The 20,023-nt window shown below is 37.0% G+C and overlaps 1 protein-coding gene across 3 annotated transcripts in view; it reads right to left on the bottom strand.

Moving 5' to 3' along the window:
- Nucleotides 1-20,023, bottom strand: part of TMTC2 (transmembrane O-mannosyltransferase targeting cadherins 2) — a 279,242-nt gene that overhangs the window by 64,497 nt on the left and 194,722 nt on the right. For all 3 annotated transcript variants that reach the window (XM_030479700.1, XM_030479698.1, XM_030479699.1), the window contains exon 9: nt 7,952-8,033. In XM_030479700.1, the coding sequence (XP_030335560.1) occupies nt 7,952-8,033 (82 nt within the window). The remainder of the gene's footprint in view (nt 1-7,951; nt 8,034-20,023) is intronic.

Below are 20,023 nucleotides of genomic sequence, written 5' to 3'. Positions count from 1 at the left end.
ACCTGTTACACCTGTGCTAAATATACCATTGGATGCCATCCAGAGCACAGACAGAGATAAGAGAGAAAAAAGATAAATTGCAAGCTTTTGGGACTTGATGACTGAACTTGTGACCATATCTGGATTACCAGAACCTCTCACTAAAATGAAAGATTAATGATGAAAACACATAATTCAGAGGACCTCATCTTTTACAAACACTAAGGAAGATTTTGGACCCTAGGTCATTCCCCAGACACCTGATGATGTATAAGGTTTGGAAAAGTGAAATTTAGATGGGAAAGTCCTATCCATTTGCATTTTTATAGCGGCTCCATGCTATTTCTTCAAAAATCCTTATAATGAGAAGGCACTTATAGGTCAAAAAGTATGGCCATTAACAAAGAAGTCTCCGTTGTTCATGCCACAGGCTTTTTCAGTTCCTGAAACCCCATATTTTGGCAACATGAAAGAAGTATAAAGCCACATTTCTAGCCCTGTCTCTGATCTGCAATTTCTATGCACATCTCTCTAGCAGTCTCCTATCATGTGCTGAGGAAAGAGAGTCAACTATGTATTTGGGATGTCAGAATGATGAGATTTAAAGATAAACTCAAGGGAAGAACCAGAAACATAGAAATTCCACAGCATTTATGGTCAGTGACCTGGCTTGTTTGGAAATACGCCACTGCATTCCACTTAAGTGATTGGTTCTAAAAGGAGGTTGGAATAAATAGTTATTATAGTGGTTTGTAATAATCTTCTTTTAATGTTGTGTGATAGCAAAAGCCTAGAGAGCAACAAAAAGGACTTGACAATTTAGGTACATATGCCTTCGTACACTCATCATTCACAGCTGCCAAGAAAACCGCAAACAAGACTTCGTATTAGTATATTCCTCTGAATAGCTCAATTGCATGTTCGATTTCAGTTTAGAGATAAGAAATACTGTCTGTGTTAATAGTAGCTGAAGATTTTCTTAAAGTTATCGGAGAGTGTTCTGGAAGCAGAAAGGTCGTAAGCTTAATGAAGTCTTTCTGCAAGTGAGTTACATCTATCTTCCTGTTTTGGGTCTAGGAATCCTGTTTTCCTGGAATTACATTCATTCATACTGTAGGAGAAGGTATAAGCTGTAGTCCACTGCATGCCCAAGACAGAGAAACCCCTCTACTAAAGAATGCATATATTCTATGAACATGTGTTGAGTACAATAAACTTGTTTTACGGTTTCCCTACAAAACCATTATATATTTAATGTTAGGATTTCCAAAAGATTTTAAATGGCAAAAAGCTTTTTGTTTACTGAAATGTTCTTGAGTGCATACTGGGAAGGCTGGCAAAGTGACTTAGTGAGGGACATACTAGATATGGTTGGCTGCAAACCATCCCATCAAGTAATTTAATTTCTCAATATATAATCACCATGTAGCATCTGGTGTTTCCAATGGAGCAGATCCATGCACTCTATTTTATTTATCATTTGGCATATACTGCATTTATTTAACCTGTCAGTCAGAAATGGACAATTCATTCACCAGAATTATGCACTGTGAAGTAAGTTTTATTCGTTTCGTTGACAAAGATAAAAACCGATCTTCCTATGGACTAGAGTGACATTTCTTCCATTGGCATAAAACTCTCTTGAAGAAATGAGTAAGACTTTGTTACTAGACCATGGTTGATATTTCTCTTTCTTATCAATACCCCTTTGACATTTTATTTTTCATTATTACACTGTTTTGTTCATAAAATCTTTTCCTTAAATATATGGGAGGAAAATAAAGCTCTCCAGGGCTGTTCTTCAGGCAATGAAGAACAAAGACACAAAGTTCCAGCAATGTGACTACATGGAAATATTATAAATGCATCACATCTAAGAAGAAAACTGAACCCGCATCTGTAAACATATGTAAAATCTCGCACTTACTAGTACATGTCAGTGCATGACTTTAAGACTGAAAAAAATACTGCTTGAAAATCCACTGCTATCATATTTCAATTAAATTTATTTCGAAGCTTAAATTACAGCAGTTCCAATCCATTTTCAGTCTGGGACTTACAAGTGATAAAGCAGTCATCTTTGGAGGCCATATACAAAGTACTCATAGGCTCAGGTGAAAATTTAAGCATCAAGAAGGGCTAAAAGCCCTGGGCCGAAAAAATTATTAGAAAGACTTAGGATGAAAGTGGAAAAAAAAAAAATTAAAACAGCAGTTAACAAGTTAAACTTGTGTTAAAAAATAATAATTAAAAAACCCCCCAAAACCAAACCCCAAACCAGATAATATGAAAATACCTATAAAACCAACTAAATTATCACAAATTCGGAAGTGAAAGATAATGAAAAAAAAAAAAAAGGTAGAATGTTTGGGAAGATGTTAACGTGTTACTCCTTCAATGAGCATACAGCTAATATGCTTCAGTTTTACCTTATCTGACAGTGTATTTTTCATTTTGTTTTATATCTGTAACTGGGAATGCACTGTAAAAGGCAGATGAACAATGTGAATTGCCTAATTAAGTAAATGCATAATTAATCTAATGAGAATAATCCATTTTTTTAATGAAAAAGGGATCATTAAACAATTTAGAGTTATTAGAAACAATGTATTATTCAAAGGAAGCTATTTTAAAAAGAGGTCTCAATGGTGATTAACAAAACAGATTTAATATGAACATCCTGTTGGGTTCTAGACTTCCCCGTTCCAATTAAGCCATTGCAAAGGTAAGGGAGAGGGGACGTCTGTACACACATTTATTTGAAACCTACTTTCTCTTCTTTTCACCACTCCATTTTCATTAAGTTGAAGAGAGGCCATTATATGCGCTTTAAGAGACATGGTAGCAAACCCTGGTTTTAGCAAACAAGCTAGCAGCTTGTTTGCTAAACAAAAGTGGCAGGTTTAGCGAAACCCGCTTCAGTGGGTTTTTTATTATTATTATTATTATTATTATTTTGCTTTTAAACAGCAAATTATAAAGGAAATAAGACAGTTTGGGAGGTAAAATGTTTGGATGACTTAAATTTCACTGTAAATTTAAGGGTTTCTTTTTTTGTTTGTTTGCTTGTTTAAGTGAAAGCTAGTACAGAAAGCCTTCAACAACTTCAAACTCCTAAATTACACTACATCCTAGTAGCTATCTCAGTGAAAAGATACTGAAAATTTTAGTTTTGTTTCTTTTCAAACAGATGAGCACTTAAGTATTTCACTGTTTGAAATTCATCTCATCTCTGTGCACTAAAAAATTTTATACAGAATCTTTCTTCACGTTCTCCTGAGATAGGCTCAGTGCAGACAGAAATAGGAGATCTTTACTTCCTTTGTGAGTGGTCAAATAATCTCTGGGCCATAATGTCACTGGTCTGACCTGGCTGAACATTCCTATGTTTGGCACATTTGTTAACAAATTCAACTTACTGACTCTTTAGATCCCAACATGTTCTTCAAATATTTATACAAAAATTCCTTTGGACTTAATTAGTTTGTAAGTGCCTCTGTGGTTTCTCGGTTTGACACCTGGATTCATCCCACCTAACCATAGGTATTTAATCAAGGCAACTGGGTTAGAAAGAGTCCTCTTAATGGTCAATGGAGATTATTTCAATTATCTCATCAATTTGTTGATGACAGAAGCCACCAAGGTCTTGCAGGATCCAAAATGGCATACTGGAGTTAAATGTTCAAAGTAAAGTGGGATGCATAAGAGCCAATACCGTGAGTAGATGTGGGTAAGAACTTTTGAAGAAAACTTTACTGGGGGGGAAATATGGAAATGCAAAAAGAAATAAGCATTTATTAAGGTTTAGTCCAAACTGTTCACTCTAAGTCTTCTTTAAAAAACCTGTATGAAAAATATCCAATTAAAAGCCTCCAACTTTAAAGGAGCATTCAAATATAGCATCTGAAATAATTTCTGCCAGTGTTTTAGTTTTAAAACTTGTAGGTTGTGCCAAAAATAGTATTTTCATTGAGAATTAAAACAAAAAAATTGTACTGGTGCTTCTGCAGTCTTTCATCTGCCACTTTTTCTTCTTCCTGATTCATACGCAGTTTCTCTCTTTCATCTGTCAGGTGTTTCTGGTAGCATACCATGTACATGAGTAGCTTGTATCAGATCAACCATCAAGACTCATATACTCATATGACAACAGTTTTACAGAAATTCTAGATGTTCAGATAACTGGCATACGAAGAAGAGGGGAAAAGAAGGGGAGAATTGGCAGAGAATTAGCTGAGAATTAAGGGAAAAGAAGGACAGGTGAGCAGCTGCCTGCATTTCAGCCTGAGAGGGGACTGCCACCCTCTCTGGTCACTAGAGTAAAAGCTCATTCCTCTTATGTCCAATGAAGTGGCATCATGTCAGCAGTGTGCAGGGATTTATCTCTTTTCAGCTTTTCCACTAGTTCTCCTTTCAGACATCTTGAATCACACTGAGTTTGAGAAACACTGCTTTAAACCTAAGTCCACTGAAATCCAAAGACAGTGAATTACCTATACAAAACTAATTCTAACACTACCTCGAGAAGTGTGCTGTGATGGTATTATCCAAGGAGCAACCATGAATCTGTTCACCTCTCAAAATTTTCCAATGTAATACAAACATTTTCCAATGTAATACAAACGTAAGCCTCTTAAAAGATACAGTATATTGACAGTTTTTCCTGATAGCTCCAAAAAAAGTCCAGAAGGTTGGAAGTCAAAAAGAACACCTGCACGTCCAGGGAGCACAAATTATAAGTGTGTGCATCCATGTTCACTTGGAAGAAAGTTGTCAGTCCATTTATTTCTGCTAGTCCATCAACACACTTTTTCTGTCCCAACTGACCACTCTTTTCATTTGGTTGTTCCATGAGCTATGCGGTTTTTTTAGGGCTAATGCCAACTAATTTATTCTCTGTTCCAACATCTTCATGCTGAGAAAAAAAATAATCTCTAAGATTTACATGGAAAATACAGATGTATTTCCCCATAGTTTAACACTTGGCATGTGAGACACAGACTGTACCTGTGACAAGGTGTTAAAACAAGTTAATGAGCGTTAGAGATAAAGCTTAAAGTATTTACTAGGGATTCCTGTGTAGTATTTGGAATGTCCCTGGTAACATACACTAAAAAATCCTTATCACAGAATCACAGAATAGTTAGGGTTGGAAAGGACCTTAAGATCATCTAATTCCAACCGCCCTGCCATTGGCAGGGACACCTTGCACTCAACTGAGATGTCAAGTTGGATGGAGTCACCCAAGACTCCATCCCACCTGGCTTTGAACACCGCCAAGAATGGAGCATTCACAACTTCCTTGGGCAACCCATTCCAGTGCCTTACCACCCTCACAGTAAAGAATTTCTTCCTTATATCTAATCTAAACTTCCACTGTTTAAGTTCAAACCTGTTATACCTTGTCCTATCACTACAATCCCTGATGAAGAGTCCCTCTCCCGCATCCTTGTAGGCCCCCTTCAGATATTGGAAGGCTGCTGTGAAGTCTCCACGCAGCCTTCTCTTCTCCAGGCTGAACAGCCCCAACTCTCTCAGCCTGTCTTCATATGGGAGGTGCTCCAGCCCCCTTATCATCCTCGTGGCCCTCCTCTGGACTTGCTCCAACAGCTCCATGTCCTTCTTATGTTGAGGACACCAGAACTGTACACAATACTCCAAGTGAGGTCTCACGAGAGCAAAGTCTCTCCTTCAAACTGCAATCAATACAAGAAACAGGTGGAAGGGAAAAGAGAAAGAAAGCGGTGAAAAAAGAGGAAAGAAAGCGGGGAAAAAAGGGGAAGGAAAGGGGAGGGAAAGGGGAGGGAAAGAGGAGGGAAAGGGGAGGGAAAGGGGAGGGAAAGGGGAGGGAAAGGGGAGGGAAAGGGGAGGGAAAGGGGAAAGAAGGAGTGAGAGAGAGAGGGAAGGAGGAAAGGAAGGAGAGAGAGGAAAGGAGGAAGGGAGGCAGACAGGCAAGAAGGAATCATTTATTTCAAATTTTACAAAGTCCTGTGCCCAAAGTGACAAGGCTTTGAGATCACCTGTCCTACATAAACACATAAGCCACGCAGAAGTAAACCACATCTTCCTCATAGCTACTTTGATACAAACATGGAGTAACATCACTGAATTTGATGAGGTGATCAGAAGTCATGCCATCAAAAGGAAAGGTATCACCATCATTCAGTAGAGTTCTCTGTGTATAATACTCCATGACAGAGACCTAGTGACTGGTGTAGAGAACCTTCCTGTGTCTACAGCCTTTCAGCATCACATTTTACTATGCTGGTATTCCAGTGACTAAATTTTGCCTTTCACTCCTAATCTGCAGAATCTCATTTATGTTGCAATATCCTCCGCACAAGGACAAGGACACAGAAACCACTTTTTGAACCTGTGACACAATAAGGGAATAATTCGCTAAAGTTTTTAGGCAATAATCTTCATTAGGAAACAACACACCATTTTAATATTGTAGTTTGGTAACGAAGAAGTCAGTACTTCTGAGATGAATGATGATTTGAATAACCTTGCTTTCAGTTTATAGGGGACTTGAAAATGACACAGAAGAAATATTGCAGGAAAAGAGGCTAGCTGATGAAATAGTGAGAGAGATAAAAGAAAAAAAGTTTAGACCTGTAATAAAATATATACAATCAACTTCAATTACTGGAATGGATAATCGAGACCTTTCACACTAAGTAAGGATAGATTTCTTAATAACACAGGCTAGAAGGGGCTTGAGTAGGATTTCAAGAAACAATCTGCTGCAACTTTTCCTCATTATTTTGAGACATTAACTGTACTAATATCCAATTGAAATAACAGAGCTTATCTGCACAAATATCCGTATCAGATTTGCCTGTACAGGCATAAATAGAAGACAAGGTTACCAACTGCAATGATCCATAATAATGGATCCATAATAAGGCAAAATAATGCAATGCTGGCCTACATTAATTTAAATACCATAACATTTTCTAAATTACAACATATGCATTGATTCTTGGAGTCTAGGATACAGAATTTTACACTGCATAGGACCAAAGAGAAACACGACATGTGAGCAATTCAGGAAGAGATATCACACAAAGTAAAACCACTGTTATTATGTGAGATTAATTTTCCCTTTTGACCACTCATTTTTATTTATTTTACATTTATCAGTTAGAATCAGAAGAGGAAATTAAACAATATACAAAGATATATATAGTATGCTTGTGGTTCCCTACCTTCTTCTTTAACTAAGATTAAATTTATTACTTTTTTCTATGTTTTCCAATTGGGACTACGTAGCTAGCATTTTTAGATGTGTCTATTATCAGCTTTAAAATACAGTATGAATTAGTCCATAAATATTTTTGGTTCCTTGGGACTAATCACATCTGGAACTATTTTTTGCACATCTAGCATAAACAATCCAAAGTTATAAAGATACCTTCAAATTATCTGTGTACTTTATGCATATGCATGGCTCAGTAGGACAAAAAATAGCCAACTTGTCAAAACTTTTTGTAATACTTATCCTTTTCAGCCATGAAGATGCTAGGAAGGAGGTAGATCTAAGTCTTCAACAAAAAGCAGATACCTCAATACATAGAACTCATGCACAGTAAAGCATAACTTCTAGTTGCCCACCCAGCAAGAACCAGCAAAGTTAGGCCAAAACTGTTAGTAATAATATTCCAGCTCATGAAATTTTGAGATATGGCAATAGTCACCTTTTTTTCTTTCCCAGAGAGGCAGCAATGCTGAAATTTCTTTCACAGGAGGAAAGCTATGCAAAATATTAAAATCTTCACTTTTGCCTCTGCAGTGATTAACAGATTGATGAAGTTATATTAACAGGTAGATGAAGTTATACATGACAGATTAGTTTCTTTTCCTTTAAAGAAGATATTTTGCCAATAGCACTTTTCAAATCCTTAATCTTTCTGAGAGATTAACAGCAAGCCTGCAATATGTGTGAAAATCTTATCTACCTGAAACGTACCATAATGCATATAGCAGTTTCCTTTGGTAGGATCCAACTGAATAGCCTTCATAAAGTACTTTTCTGCCTCACTCTTGCGTCCCTAAAAAAAAAAAGGGAGGGGAGGGGGATTATTTTAACGGTGTGTCACCATGCAGCAATCACATACAGTTACAATTTCCAAATTCCAGGCACTAGAGAAAAACAACTACTATTATCACTAGACTTAACCTAAGTAAATATGAATGTTTGAGTGTTACAGCAAGTTTTGTGGTCAGCTACTTTATGTTGTTGATCTCCAGACTGAGGAAGAAATGTGTCCAACATTGTCAATGTCCAAGAAGTAAGGAAGTGGTAGAAATGTATTGCAGAATATATTGTAAAGGCCTTTGGGTGAACATCAAGATCCACACTACTTTTCTGGACAGGCATCAGGAGAAGCATTACAGACCCAAGCTAAAATCAGAAGGGAATGTAGGAAAGAGCTATAGTCATGCTCTTAAAAAAAAGGGGGGGGAGGGAGATAGTGCGAGCAGAACATGTTTTGATTCTACGAAATCGTAGAATACCTCAACTTGGAAATAACCCATAAAGTTCATAAAATCCAACTCCCTCCTTCTCGCAGGACTACCTAAAACTAAAACATATGACTAAGAGTGTCATCCAGATGCTACTTGAGCTCTGACAGGCTTGGTGCTGTGACCATGACCTCAGAGAGCCTGTTCCAGTGTCTGATAACCAGCTCAGTGAAGAACCTTTTCCTAGTATCTAATCTGAATTTCCCCTGATGCAGCTTCATTCCATTTCATTGTGTCCTAAAAAAACCCTATATACATAGCCCACAGTAAAGTCACCACAAACAAAGGTATATAAATAGAAAATATTTTGGATTTCAATGTGGGAAGTAAAAAAATAGAAAATATTTATAATTTTGATGTGGGAAGTAAGATTTCATCAGAAATTAATTCTGTCAACCATAAAATATAACAGAAATTGAAAAGATAACTTTTAAAGACAATCATCAATGTTATGACAAAAAAGACAGAAAAACCCCCCCAAAATCCCAACAGAAATGGTGGTGAAAAGAGTAGACATGTTCTAAACCAGAGATTTTCTTATCACTGAAATCACCAAGCCACTAAAATTGCATTGTAGCATGTAAGTGCCAGACCACGTCCATTAATGGTCATTACTCTTTCCATGTAGAAACCAGCAATATTGGGTTAGCTTAGTCTGATATCAAACACAAATCACCATCAGCTATTCAGTAAGATACCTGTAACCTGTTTATCCCTATTTCCATGAAATTAGTTGCTTCTGTATGTGTTATAAAATAGGCGGCCTCCAGAATAAAGAACAGTTAAGCTTAACCACTGTGGAAGAAAGGCATTGTGGTCTGCATCTCTCAAGGTTGCCTTGAGTGTTATTTCACAGATATAAGCATACAGTCTTTCTCAAGTTTTGTGGTCTGGAAACAGATACTGCATACATCCTGCACTATCCCACGAGTTAACATAGGAATAATAACAAGGTCTGTTCGTGACTACAGCTGCTCCAGATTCTCAGTATTTCCCTCAAGGGCCTTAAAGACAACAAAATAAAGACAGAGAAAGAACTTGTGCAGCACACCATGAACTATATCAAGACCAGGTTCCATCAAAACCAACATAGAGGCCATATTTCTAAGAGATCATCCTGGCAGAGATGTAAGCAGGCTTATAATTTACAATATTTCAGTTTCACAAAATAAATGTTCATTGGAGGTAAAAGTTTAGCCTTATTATTTAGTAAACTTTCTTTGGTAAACCCATATACCTTAAAATCATATCCACATGGCAAAAGGCTCTCGTCAACCAAATGGTGCAATTAGAGAACACTATTTCATATTGCAGTGTCTCTCATCCCTGGTTGGTTTGTTTGGTTGGTTGGTGTAGTTTTTGTTTGTTTTTTAAAATGAACAAAAACCCCAAACAAAACCCCATATGACCTGTTGGACTGAGACCAGGGGAGGACCACGATCAGAGAGCTGGAGCACCTCTCCTGTGAAGACAGGCTGAGAGAGTTGGGCTTGCTGAGCCTGAAGAAAAGAAGGCTCAGGGGAGACCTTAGACCTGCCTCTCAGTAAACTAAATAGGGCACACGAGAAATCTGGAGAGGCACTTTTTACAAGGTCATGTAGTGACAAGATAAGGAGTAATGGCTTGAAACTGAAGGAGGGTAGATTTAGATTAGATATTAGGAAGTTCTTTACTGTGAGGGTGGTGAGACGCTGGATCAGGTTGCCCAGGCAAGTTCTGGCTGCACCATCCTTGGAAGTGTTCACAGCCAGGTTGGATGGGGCTTTGAGCAACCTGGTCTAGTGGAAGGTGCCCCTGCCTATGGCGGGGGGGGGGGTGTGTATGTGATAATTAAACACTAAAATTTACACATTTAACTCCAAGGTTAGCATTCATAGTCTGGCAAAAGTTACCATGACATCTGTATAGACCAGCCTTAAGGCTTTGAAATGACAGCACCAAGCATATATATCACTAATACTGACAGAACATGTACAGATTTTGCATCATTGCTTTTTGTTTTTTAGCAGACTAACATCATTGGTTTTAGCTGGTTGCACTTTGTGTCTATTTCTAGAACATAAAAGGACAGTTCATTGATTACAGTCACAGAATACGTAGCTTCTGCCTACAGAACTATGAGTATAAGGCCACAAACATTTGTCAGACATGATTAATCTATGTTTACTGGGATCACCAAAAACACATGACTGCTCTACACTTTTTGGCACTTTCCAAATGGCATATTGCCCTCAAGTTCAGGCCAGTCAGGAGACCTGGAGTACATAATGATGACAGATGCCAGCATACATAGCCTCAAAGGAATGACTGTACTACTAACAGTCTCTATTAACAGTCTCAAATACTCATTAACAGATAAAGAGGAAGTCCTGGGTTCAGCTTTAACAGTTATTTTTCCACAACGGGGGGAGAAAAATCTTACATTATATCACCCAAGATATAAGATGATCTCACTATAAGGATCATAGAATCATAGAAGGGTTTGTGTTGGAAAGGACCTTAAGATCATCTAGTTACAACCCCCCTGCCACAGGCAGGGACACCTTCCACTAGACCAGGTTTCTCCAAGCCCTGTCCAACCTGGCTGTGAACACTGCCAGGGATGGAGCATTCAGAACTTCCTTGGGCAACCTATTCCAGTGTCTCACCACTCTCACAGTAAAGAACTTTTTCCTTTTATCTAACCTAAATCTCCCGTTTCGGGAATTAGGACAGTTCTATATGTTCATGTTGGCCATCTTTTTAATATACCCACGTTTGTCAAAAATTAAAAAGAAAAAAAAAAAGAATAAAAGAACTGCATTTTAAGGAACCTTGCATCACATTATCTAAAATGTCCTTTGTGGTACCATCTGTCTGCTGCTAAAATGCCAGTACCTTGGCACAGATTTAGTAAACATTAGTTTTGTGTCAAATGATATAAAATCCAATCACTTGACATAATCAGGCTAATTTAGCATTTATCAACTTTTTTCAACCATTCAATGTACACCTTAACTACCATAACAGAATGTATACATTGTGTAGCTAAAGACAGCAATCCCTGCCATCCTCCCTTCCCACTGTATGTTTTCAGTGTTAAATAAAACACACGGCATAAGAGAACAAAATTCCAACTTTTAAAGAAAATCCAAGTAATTGTTTAAACAGCTGAAAAATAATGATTTGGGGCAGGAAGGCATTTTGTGTGCATGTTCACTGTTATGTGACCCATACAAATGCAGGCATTGAGAGTCACTGGAAACCTCCCAATTTCTAGCAGCAGGGTGTGCAGTTGTATATGCACAACCACATGCTTTGGCAATTTTACAAAGCAAAAAATGAGTTTACAGCAGCATGATAGCAGACTTATTTGAAGGATAAAAAAGTTATTCATAAGATTTTAATGGAAGGACTTGATGGCTCTCAGGATTAATAATGGGATATGAAATACCTTTCACCTGTTGGTCACCAGTGCACATCCCATCCAGGTCAGTAGCTAATGCAAAGGTGCTATCTAACAGCTACTGGTTTGCTCAGGAGAAATGAGTGGGTGGTCCTAGCCCAAGCCCTAATGGAGATCCTCTGCACAGACGCACTGGCATATTTATGGCTTTTTCAGTGCACAGACCAATAAGACAGAATCATAAAACAATGAATGGTAATCTCATTGATGGGGAGAAAAAAAAGGTAACATAATGAAGACACTGGAAGGCTGTGCTGATATTCGCCTTACAGGATCTGGACCTTATTCTAAAGCCTATAATGAGGACAAACATTCAGCAGTTTTCCATTAATAAGGAAAACTTCATTCCACCCTGTGTCTAAATAAAGATGAATTCCCCATGATTACTACCTTCAAGCAACACCACCAAATCTGAAAGGAAAAAAGTGAAAGTAACTGACATATGACTCTTATAACTTAACACAGTAGTTGTCCTGGCTTTCAGAAATACACCACAAATCATGCAGACTTCAAATCAGAACAGCTGGTTGCTTGCAGTTTTGGAAAGCAGTTAATTTTTTAAATGTGAATTCAGAAGCTTGATTTTTAAAACCAGATCTTTGCAGTTGACTGAAAGAGGGTTTTTGTTTGTTTGATTGCTTATTCCCTAGAGATTGGGACAATGGATCTGACCTTGCTACTATGGTCAGACATACTGCTTAACAGGGCTTTCCTACAAAAGACTGTTATGACAAACATGACCAACAAAAGAGAGCTAGCTAAGGGCAGTTGACACATTAGTAGAAGACCTGTATTTATCCTTAAAATATCAAAAATCTGAGGAGAAAACTACCATTTTTATATCCACTCCGATTTTTTTTCCCATATTGTGCTGGCAAACTGTGCCAAATTCATGTTGAGGCAGCTGTGCACTTCAGGCTACTGAAGGCCCAAGGACCCTGAGATGCTAGTAAAATTGGGAAAGATTAACATAGCTAAGCAGCTCTGAATAACCCTCTTGTGGAAACTATGATGACAGAGTGGCAACCAGTAAGGTGGTTCAACAAACTAGGTGGTCTCTGCAACTTAAAACAACTTCACATTTTGTAAATATTCATCATTCTTTAAAGGATGTAAGGGTTTAACTGGCAGATCAGAGACTTCACTCTTCAATATAGTTTTGACAGATTTAACTGGTAATAATGTGAGTACACAGGGAACTCAATTTGTGCCACAAATGCAGTTGACTGCACAATCTGCTCAAAATTTTTTTTGGCAAGCATTCATATTTTTAACAAAAAGAATCAAATTACGAAAAGATGTCTTAATGGAAGATTGATTAAACTGTGGACACTGATTAAAGAAAAGAATTATTATATTACATATATCCTTCTTCCTCTCTAGGACATTTTAAAGTCACAGAGAGACTACACAAGGATAGTAAAAAGCTCTGAACTGAACCTGTGACTTCATTTCATGTTTCTTTAAGTTACTGCAGACCTGCACATCTGTTTCATAACCAGTTCCTTTTGCCTTACAAAAGTTGCAACAGAACAGGCAAAACACAATTTAAATGGTATGATAATGAGTAAATTAGTGATAAAGTGCTCAAAAGTTTACTTAGCCAGACTAAAGAAACAGGAACTAGAGAGCTGCATCTTACAATGAGGTCACTGACAAATGCAAGCTCCCCATTCCTCCTCTAAATATTAATACTTCAGCTTTAATACCTAGTATTTAGTAGCTAAATGGATTTTTCTTTTTCCCCACATTTTGCTTTTATTTCTACAACTCTTCCTTCTTCACTCTCAATCACAATGTCAACATCCTGCACTATAATTTGTACATGAAATGCTAGTCCCGCTGAAACATGTGGAACTTGCATTATTCAGATCACAGGTCCAAAATTTATCTCTGTCTCTATAGTTCCTGTACAACAGAGATACATCTTGCCTCTTCATCCCATCTTTATTATAACAAAATAAAAACAACTTAACATGGAAAAGAAGCAATGACTTTCAAAGTTAACCAGAAAAACACACACACAAGGTAAGATTTGTAACTAGAAGTGATTTGTAATGATAAGCACTATATATTTCATCAGAAAAACAAATAGTTGTGGGGGAAGGAGTTTACAGTTATGCAAAGCCCTTCGTTGCCCAAGTTATTGTAGAATCTTAAAATAGTTAGGGTTCGAAAGGACCTTAAAGATCATCACAGAATCATATAATCATAGATCGTATGCTTCCAACTCCCATGCCATGGGCAGGGACATCTTCCAGTAGACCAGGTTGCTCAAAGCCCCATCCAACCTGGTCTTCAACACTTCCAGAGATTGGGCATCCATAACTTCTCTGGGCAACCTGTTCCAGTGTCTCACCACCCTCATGGTAAAGAATTTTTTTCTTATGTCTAATTTCTCCTCTGTCAGCTTAAAGGCATTCCCTTTTGTACTGTCACTACATACTCTTGTAAGAAGTCCCTCCAGCTTTCTTGTAGGCCCCCTTTAGGCACTGAAAGGCAGCTTTAAGGTCTCCCCTGAGCCTTCTCTTCTTCAGGCTGAACAAGCTGAACTCTGTCAGCCTGTCTTCATAGAAGAGGTGCTCCAGCCCTCTGATCATCTCTGTGGCCCTCCTCTGGACTCAATATCAGTGGGCTTGTAAAAGATTCTCTCTTTTCAAACAAAGTTTTCTTCTCTTATATCCTTAGACGCTCACAGTGAGAAACAATACGGTGACTAGTACTGATCCTCAAGTTTTGGCTCTCCAATAACTTCAAGAACATGAGAATATTATTTCTGTTTGGTGTTACGTATTAATCTTGGTGTATGGGAGCAAGAATAGGATGACTCTGGAGGAAATTAGGGTATAAATCTGTATCTACTGATAGACAGTAATTCACCATATACTAATCTTGACCTTATAGAAATGTGAGGCAACTTTCTCATTATTGTACAGTGTGATACTTTCACATACCCTTGGCCTTGAGGTCATGACTGATGCTTTCCTTCCCAGTCATTTCACTAGACCAGGGTCCTCACATGCACATGAGTCTATGCATACTGCTAGTGTAATCCCGTGAATTACTTTTAGAAATAAGCTTGGTACGATCAATAAAATACAATGTTTTGTTTTATTTTAATCTTCTATTTGCACCTTAAGTAAGTGGTTCGCTTCCATATAAATATATCATGTTACTCTTCCTTCAACTTGTTGACTAAAAATCTGTCTCCTAGCCTGACAGATTCTGCTGAAGTTGGTGTAATTTTCCTATGAGCCAAGGTTATTTAGTGAGTAAATAACATAAATTTGGTTCTTGAGTCTACATGTATGGGGATAATTAATGGTGATAACCAGAGAGCTGAGATTTAACCACTGCCCATGGACTTTGGTGGCAATCCACTGGAGCTTAAGCATTTTTGAATGTGACACCACTGCTTATACACAGATTTAGGAATGTAAAGCACATCTCAGAACTTTACTGGCTTGGGGCACGATTCAGTGGCTATTAAGGTGATATTTTCTTCAAGTGAAGTATGTATCTGATTAATCGGTAATATATTAAACCTACTTGACATCCATTTTCTTAGTTTATGGGTCTCATATCACAAAAAGCATTCTTGTTTTATTAAAGCATTCAAAATTATAAAGGAAAGAAATATACGCATAGGATTTTTCCCCCCCTTGAAGTTTTATTTGGTTGGAAGTTTTTTTGGTTGGTTGGTTTGTTTTTTGTTGGTTTTTTTTTTTTAAGATATATCTATCTTTTAGTTTTTCTTTTGGGGCAATATGAAGTCTAAAAGGAATTTACCTCATGTTACATCACTGTTAACACCAAAAAAGATTGTATACAATCTTCAGTAAACTTTTAAACAACAGATTTCATTCCATACCTTGTGATTTATCTACTGTCTAGACCCATATTGAAATGTTCACCTCAGTCATTAAGCTTTAGATTATTTTATATCAAGAATATGTAATGCAACGTTAAGGAAATTTCCATGTTATGCCCTTGCTTTTCCATTCAGTCTTAAGCACATTTTATATTTTCTGATAAAGCAGTGTATTACTATCTACTCATATTTCACTGGCCATTCAGTATAATATAAATCAACTATCTCCACATACTGTTTCCACTGAGTCCTATGAATTTCTTCTAAGCTAGATTTGGCTTATATCATGCATTTTTCTATGATTACTGACAAAATTACTACACACAGAGTAATTACAGGTGACTGGCGGCTATATTCAACCATGTAGCAAACCAGAAAGATCTCTTTCTTTCATGAAAGCAGTTCATCCTGTGTCAGTGATGTTTTCTATAACAAGCTTTAAATATATGTTGAGTAAAGCGAGAAGTTTAGGGCTCCCCTTTTCCTGTCTACAGGAAGTTCGAAACAAGATACAGAAGATGAGATCCCTAAAGGAGGTTAGTGAGGGGTTATGTGCCTAAGTACTTATTCCAGAGTAATTTACCAACTAGTTAGATGGATATGTTCTATTTAAATGAAAATACTCTGTTTTACAATTAATTCTGTTACATTTGGCATGCAGCCAAACATATGTCCTAAGGGCCCAGAAAAGTATATCTATAGATGCAATACTTCGGCATGCAGCCAACCTCAGAAGAAATACAAGCTCTATAGATGTCAGCTATTGAAATTTCTGCAGTTCGGAAATCCTGACATTCAGCCTGAAGGTGTTAATACTCCAGATACATCAGATAACCAAACATAAAATAAAAAAAAGGGCTTACGGTTCTGAAGTCAACAGACTTTTCACATTGAAGAGAGAAACTCACCCCTTTTACCCCCTACAAACGAACTGCTTGTAAACTGGAAACAAAAATGAAGACAGCTTCTGACATTTTGCAAATTTCAGAACTAAATCCAAACTTCATGCTTGGATCAGTTTTAACCCCTCAAGGGATCTCAAGTGGCAAGAAAAACTGTGTCTGTGTCAGACTCCAAAGACAAACTGAATACATGACAGAAAAGTAGCAGTGGCTGTTGCTTGGCTTAACTTGATTTCTTAGGGAAGGCCACCTCAAAGATTCAATGTCATTTATATGTTGTTATGATGGGAGTTTAACTGAAACATCCAATTTTCATTAAAATATTTTTCCTAGAGGCAGTACTAATAGCCAAGGGATTCAGCGTCCAAAAACAAAATATCTAATAGCTTTGCTGATCTAATTAAATTGACTCATTCAGAAAATGTTTTTTCATAAATTAAAGATTTCTGTATGTGTAGGCATTTATCATTCCCAAAAGAAGCATTTCTAAAAATATTTTTTTTGTTGTTGTTTTAAAGGAATTGATTACTAAAAGAAGGGATAAACTGATCTGGAAAATCATACCTAAATTTAACATACAGTATTTTAATTGCTATGTCTAAAACTAGTCATGATTCTTTTGATATCATGACTGTTCCAACTCATCGCTGCTTTCTTATAAATGGTGTAAATCTAGAGAGACAGAAAAAGTGTACCAATCAATCAGTGACGTAAAAAATGACAATATGACAGAGTTGTCCAACAGAAATGCAATTTTCCTTTCTGTGCTTGAACATCAGCAGCAAGTAATTACAGAAATAGTAAATGTTGAATTAGCCTATTATTGCACTATGTTCTCCTTTTCCCCTGCTGTCCCATTTCTTTCTGTTTTTCCTGCTTTCCATTTATTTCTATATTGTCATTTATTTATATTTATTTTGAGACAATTTTCAAGGACTACACCAGTTACTGAATACAGAAAGGTATTTGATAGTGGCACTCTGAGTAATTTCACAACTCACCAAAAATGGCAGGATACCACTCTGGCCTTCTGCTTGTCGGGAACATACGCAACAAACAACTGCAGGCAAAAATATGGCCACCCACTGAGGATGGAGTATTTTGAAACTTAAAAAAAGTATTTAACTTCAGTGTTGATACTTGAATGTCTCAATTCTGTTTCTTTTATTTTAATCCAAAACACTGCAAGTCTCTATCATGTCTATGTCTGCTTTCTCCCCACCCCACTTTGGCGAAATCACTAAAAACAGCCCAACAACATTTTACATTTTAAGGAATCTTCGAGGGTGATTATTACTGAATTTAATATGGTTTGGAGCTGTAACACAAAAATTTTACAAGGCAAAGTAAATTTTTCTTACAGCACTTTGGGTGATTTTCCAAGCCAGTAAAAAATAGGAGATTAACAGCACTGTGTGGTGCCGTGTAAAATGCAAGAAAACACTGTGCAATTTTTTCCAAAGAAATATAGCAACGCCTATAATTCCTAGATGCAACACATTAAATGTTACAATATGGGGCTATCCCTAAGTACTTAAGCAATTATAGCTCGCACTACTGCAAGCTATGAGGGGTGGTTTGTGGGCTCAAGTTCACTCAAGACAGATAAAACAAAACTTCAAAACAGATTTATTTGTAATTGAAATAAGGCTTCTCAGACTAGTGTGCTACTATAACAAACGTCCACTCCCTGATGGAAGACAGGCCAGCCACTAGGAGGGAGAGTTTCTTAGTGTTCTCTTTAAGAAGACTAAAGTGAGAGGAGAAAAGAAAAAAACCCAAAAACTAAAAGCCTTACTTAGAAATTATTTCTTTTTAGCACGAGAGCCAACCTTTTCTCTTCTAGAAGGTCTCCTCATAAAATGGAAAATGAATTACAGCACACGCTCAAGGCCTCACCTGGCACTGTCATTTTTGACAGACTCATTTTTATCCTAGAACTGGGAGCCATGCAATTTTAAAGCCTTTTACAAAAATTATGCTTTTCTTTGTGATATCAAAATAAATTACCTAAGCAAGGGATGAGGCTCAGATGCTGTGGTACCAAACTCCTGTGCTACCAGGAGACTGGCTTGGTCAACTAATACGTCACATTAACAAGTAAATTTCTTGAGTAATTTATGCTGCTTAACAAGTTGAAGGTATGAAAAACACATAATGCTAAAGCATTGCAGCCCTAAACAGCTACATGTTGTTTTTGAAAAATAAATAATATAGAAAGCACAAACTTAAGCCCCAGAAAACTGGCTATTTTCCAATTATTCTACTAGCTGAGCTACCAATCATGCTTTTCAACCACTGAATTATGCTGTTCTAATATATTCTCAGGAAAATTGTAGCTTAGTGAGCTATACTTTTTAGATATGAACATATAACATTATCCAATATAGGGCTTATGAAATACTTGTGACTTATGATATTAGCTAAGATAACTGTAAATTCATTAGCTATTCCTTTGGAGCTCTTAATTTGGTCTGGTTTATTCTGCATATACAGCAGCATGTCCAAATCCACCTGGCATTCCTTGTGTCCCAAAAGAGCTAATAAGCCTTTGAGACAAATATTTTAATTAAAATAATAATTAAAAAAAAAATAATTTTAGTACTAATAAGTAATTTTTTCATCCAAAGTTTTTATAGCATGCAAATTAGAACTACACCACTTATGTACTTTAAGAAGTAATGACAAATTAACAGCTACTTTTAGTTTGGTTTTTGTTTGTTTTGTTTTGTGTCAATGTAAATTACAGTTATTACAAGCTGAACAGCATATTCTGAGTTCTATGAATGTATCTTTAAAGTTATTCAGGAATTAAACTTTACTGAGGATGTTGCACAGAAATAACAAAACTTTGTCTTCTTTGAAGACTTTCTTGGAAATATATGGAAGCTTATGAAGGAAATAACTTTGAAAAGTATATCCTTTTATGGAGTGTATTTTATTCAGCATTGTTGCGGCCTCATCTTGAATGCTGTGTGCAATTCTGGGCCCTCTGAAAAGCTTTGCTGAAAGGTGGGAAAGGATAGCTTGTTGTAACGAGCAAGCAATTTTGCACATCTCTAATCTACACACTGGGCACAGGTCTCCCTCACTGTTCCTTATGAGAAGGCAAAGAAAACGGAAGATATAAGAAGGTAGCCCAGGTATCCAGACTGGCACTAAGGGATTAAATTTGGTGAATGGAGTTAAATCCAGCTGGCACTCAATCACAAGTGGTGTTCCCCAGGGCTCAGTACTACCTTTATCAGTAATATCTTTATCAATGATCTCAACGAGGAGATTGAGTGCACCTTCAGT

This window comes from Strigops habroptila, chromosome 3, assembly GCF_004027225.2.
Source record: "Strigops habroptila isolate Jane chromosome 3, bStrHab1.2.pri, whole genome shotgun sequence".
NCBI lineage: Eukaryota > Metazoa > Chordata > Aves > Psittaciformes > Psittacidae > Strigops > Strigops habroptila.
Note: the sequence above shows the minus strand (reverse complement) of the source record. Positions and strands in the feature narration are given on the sequence as shown.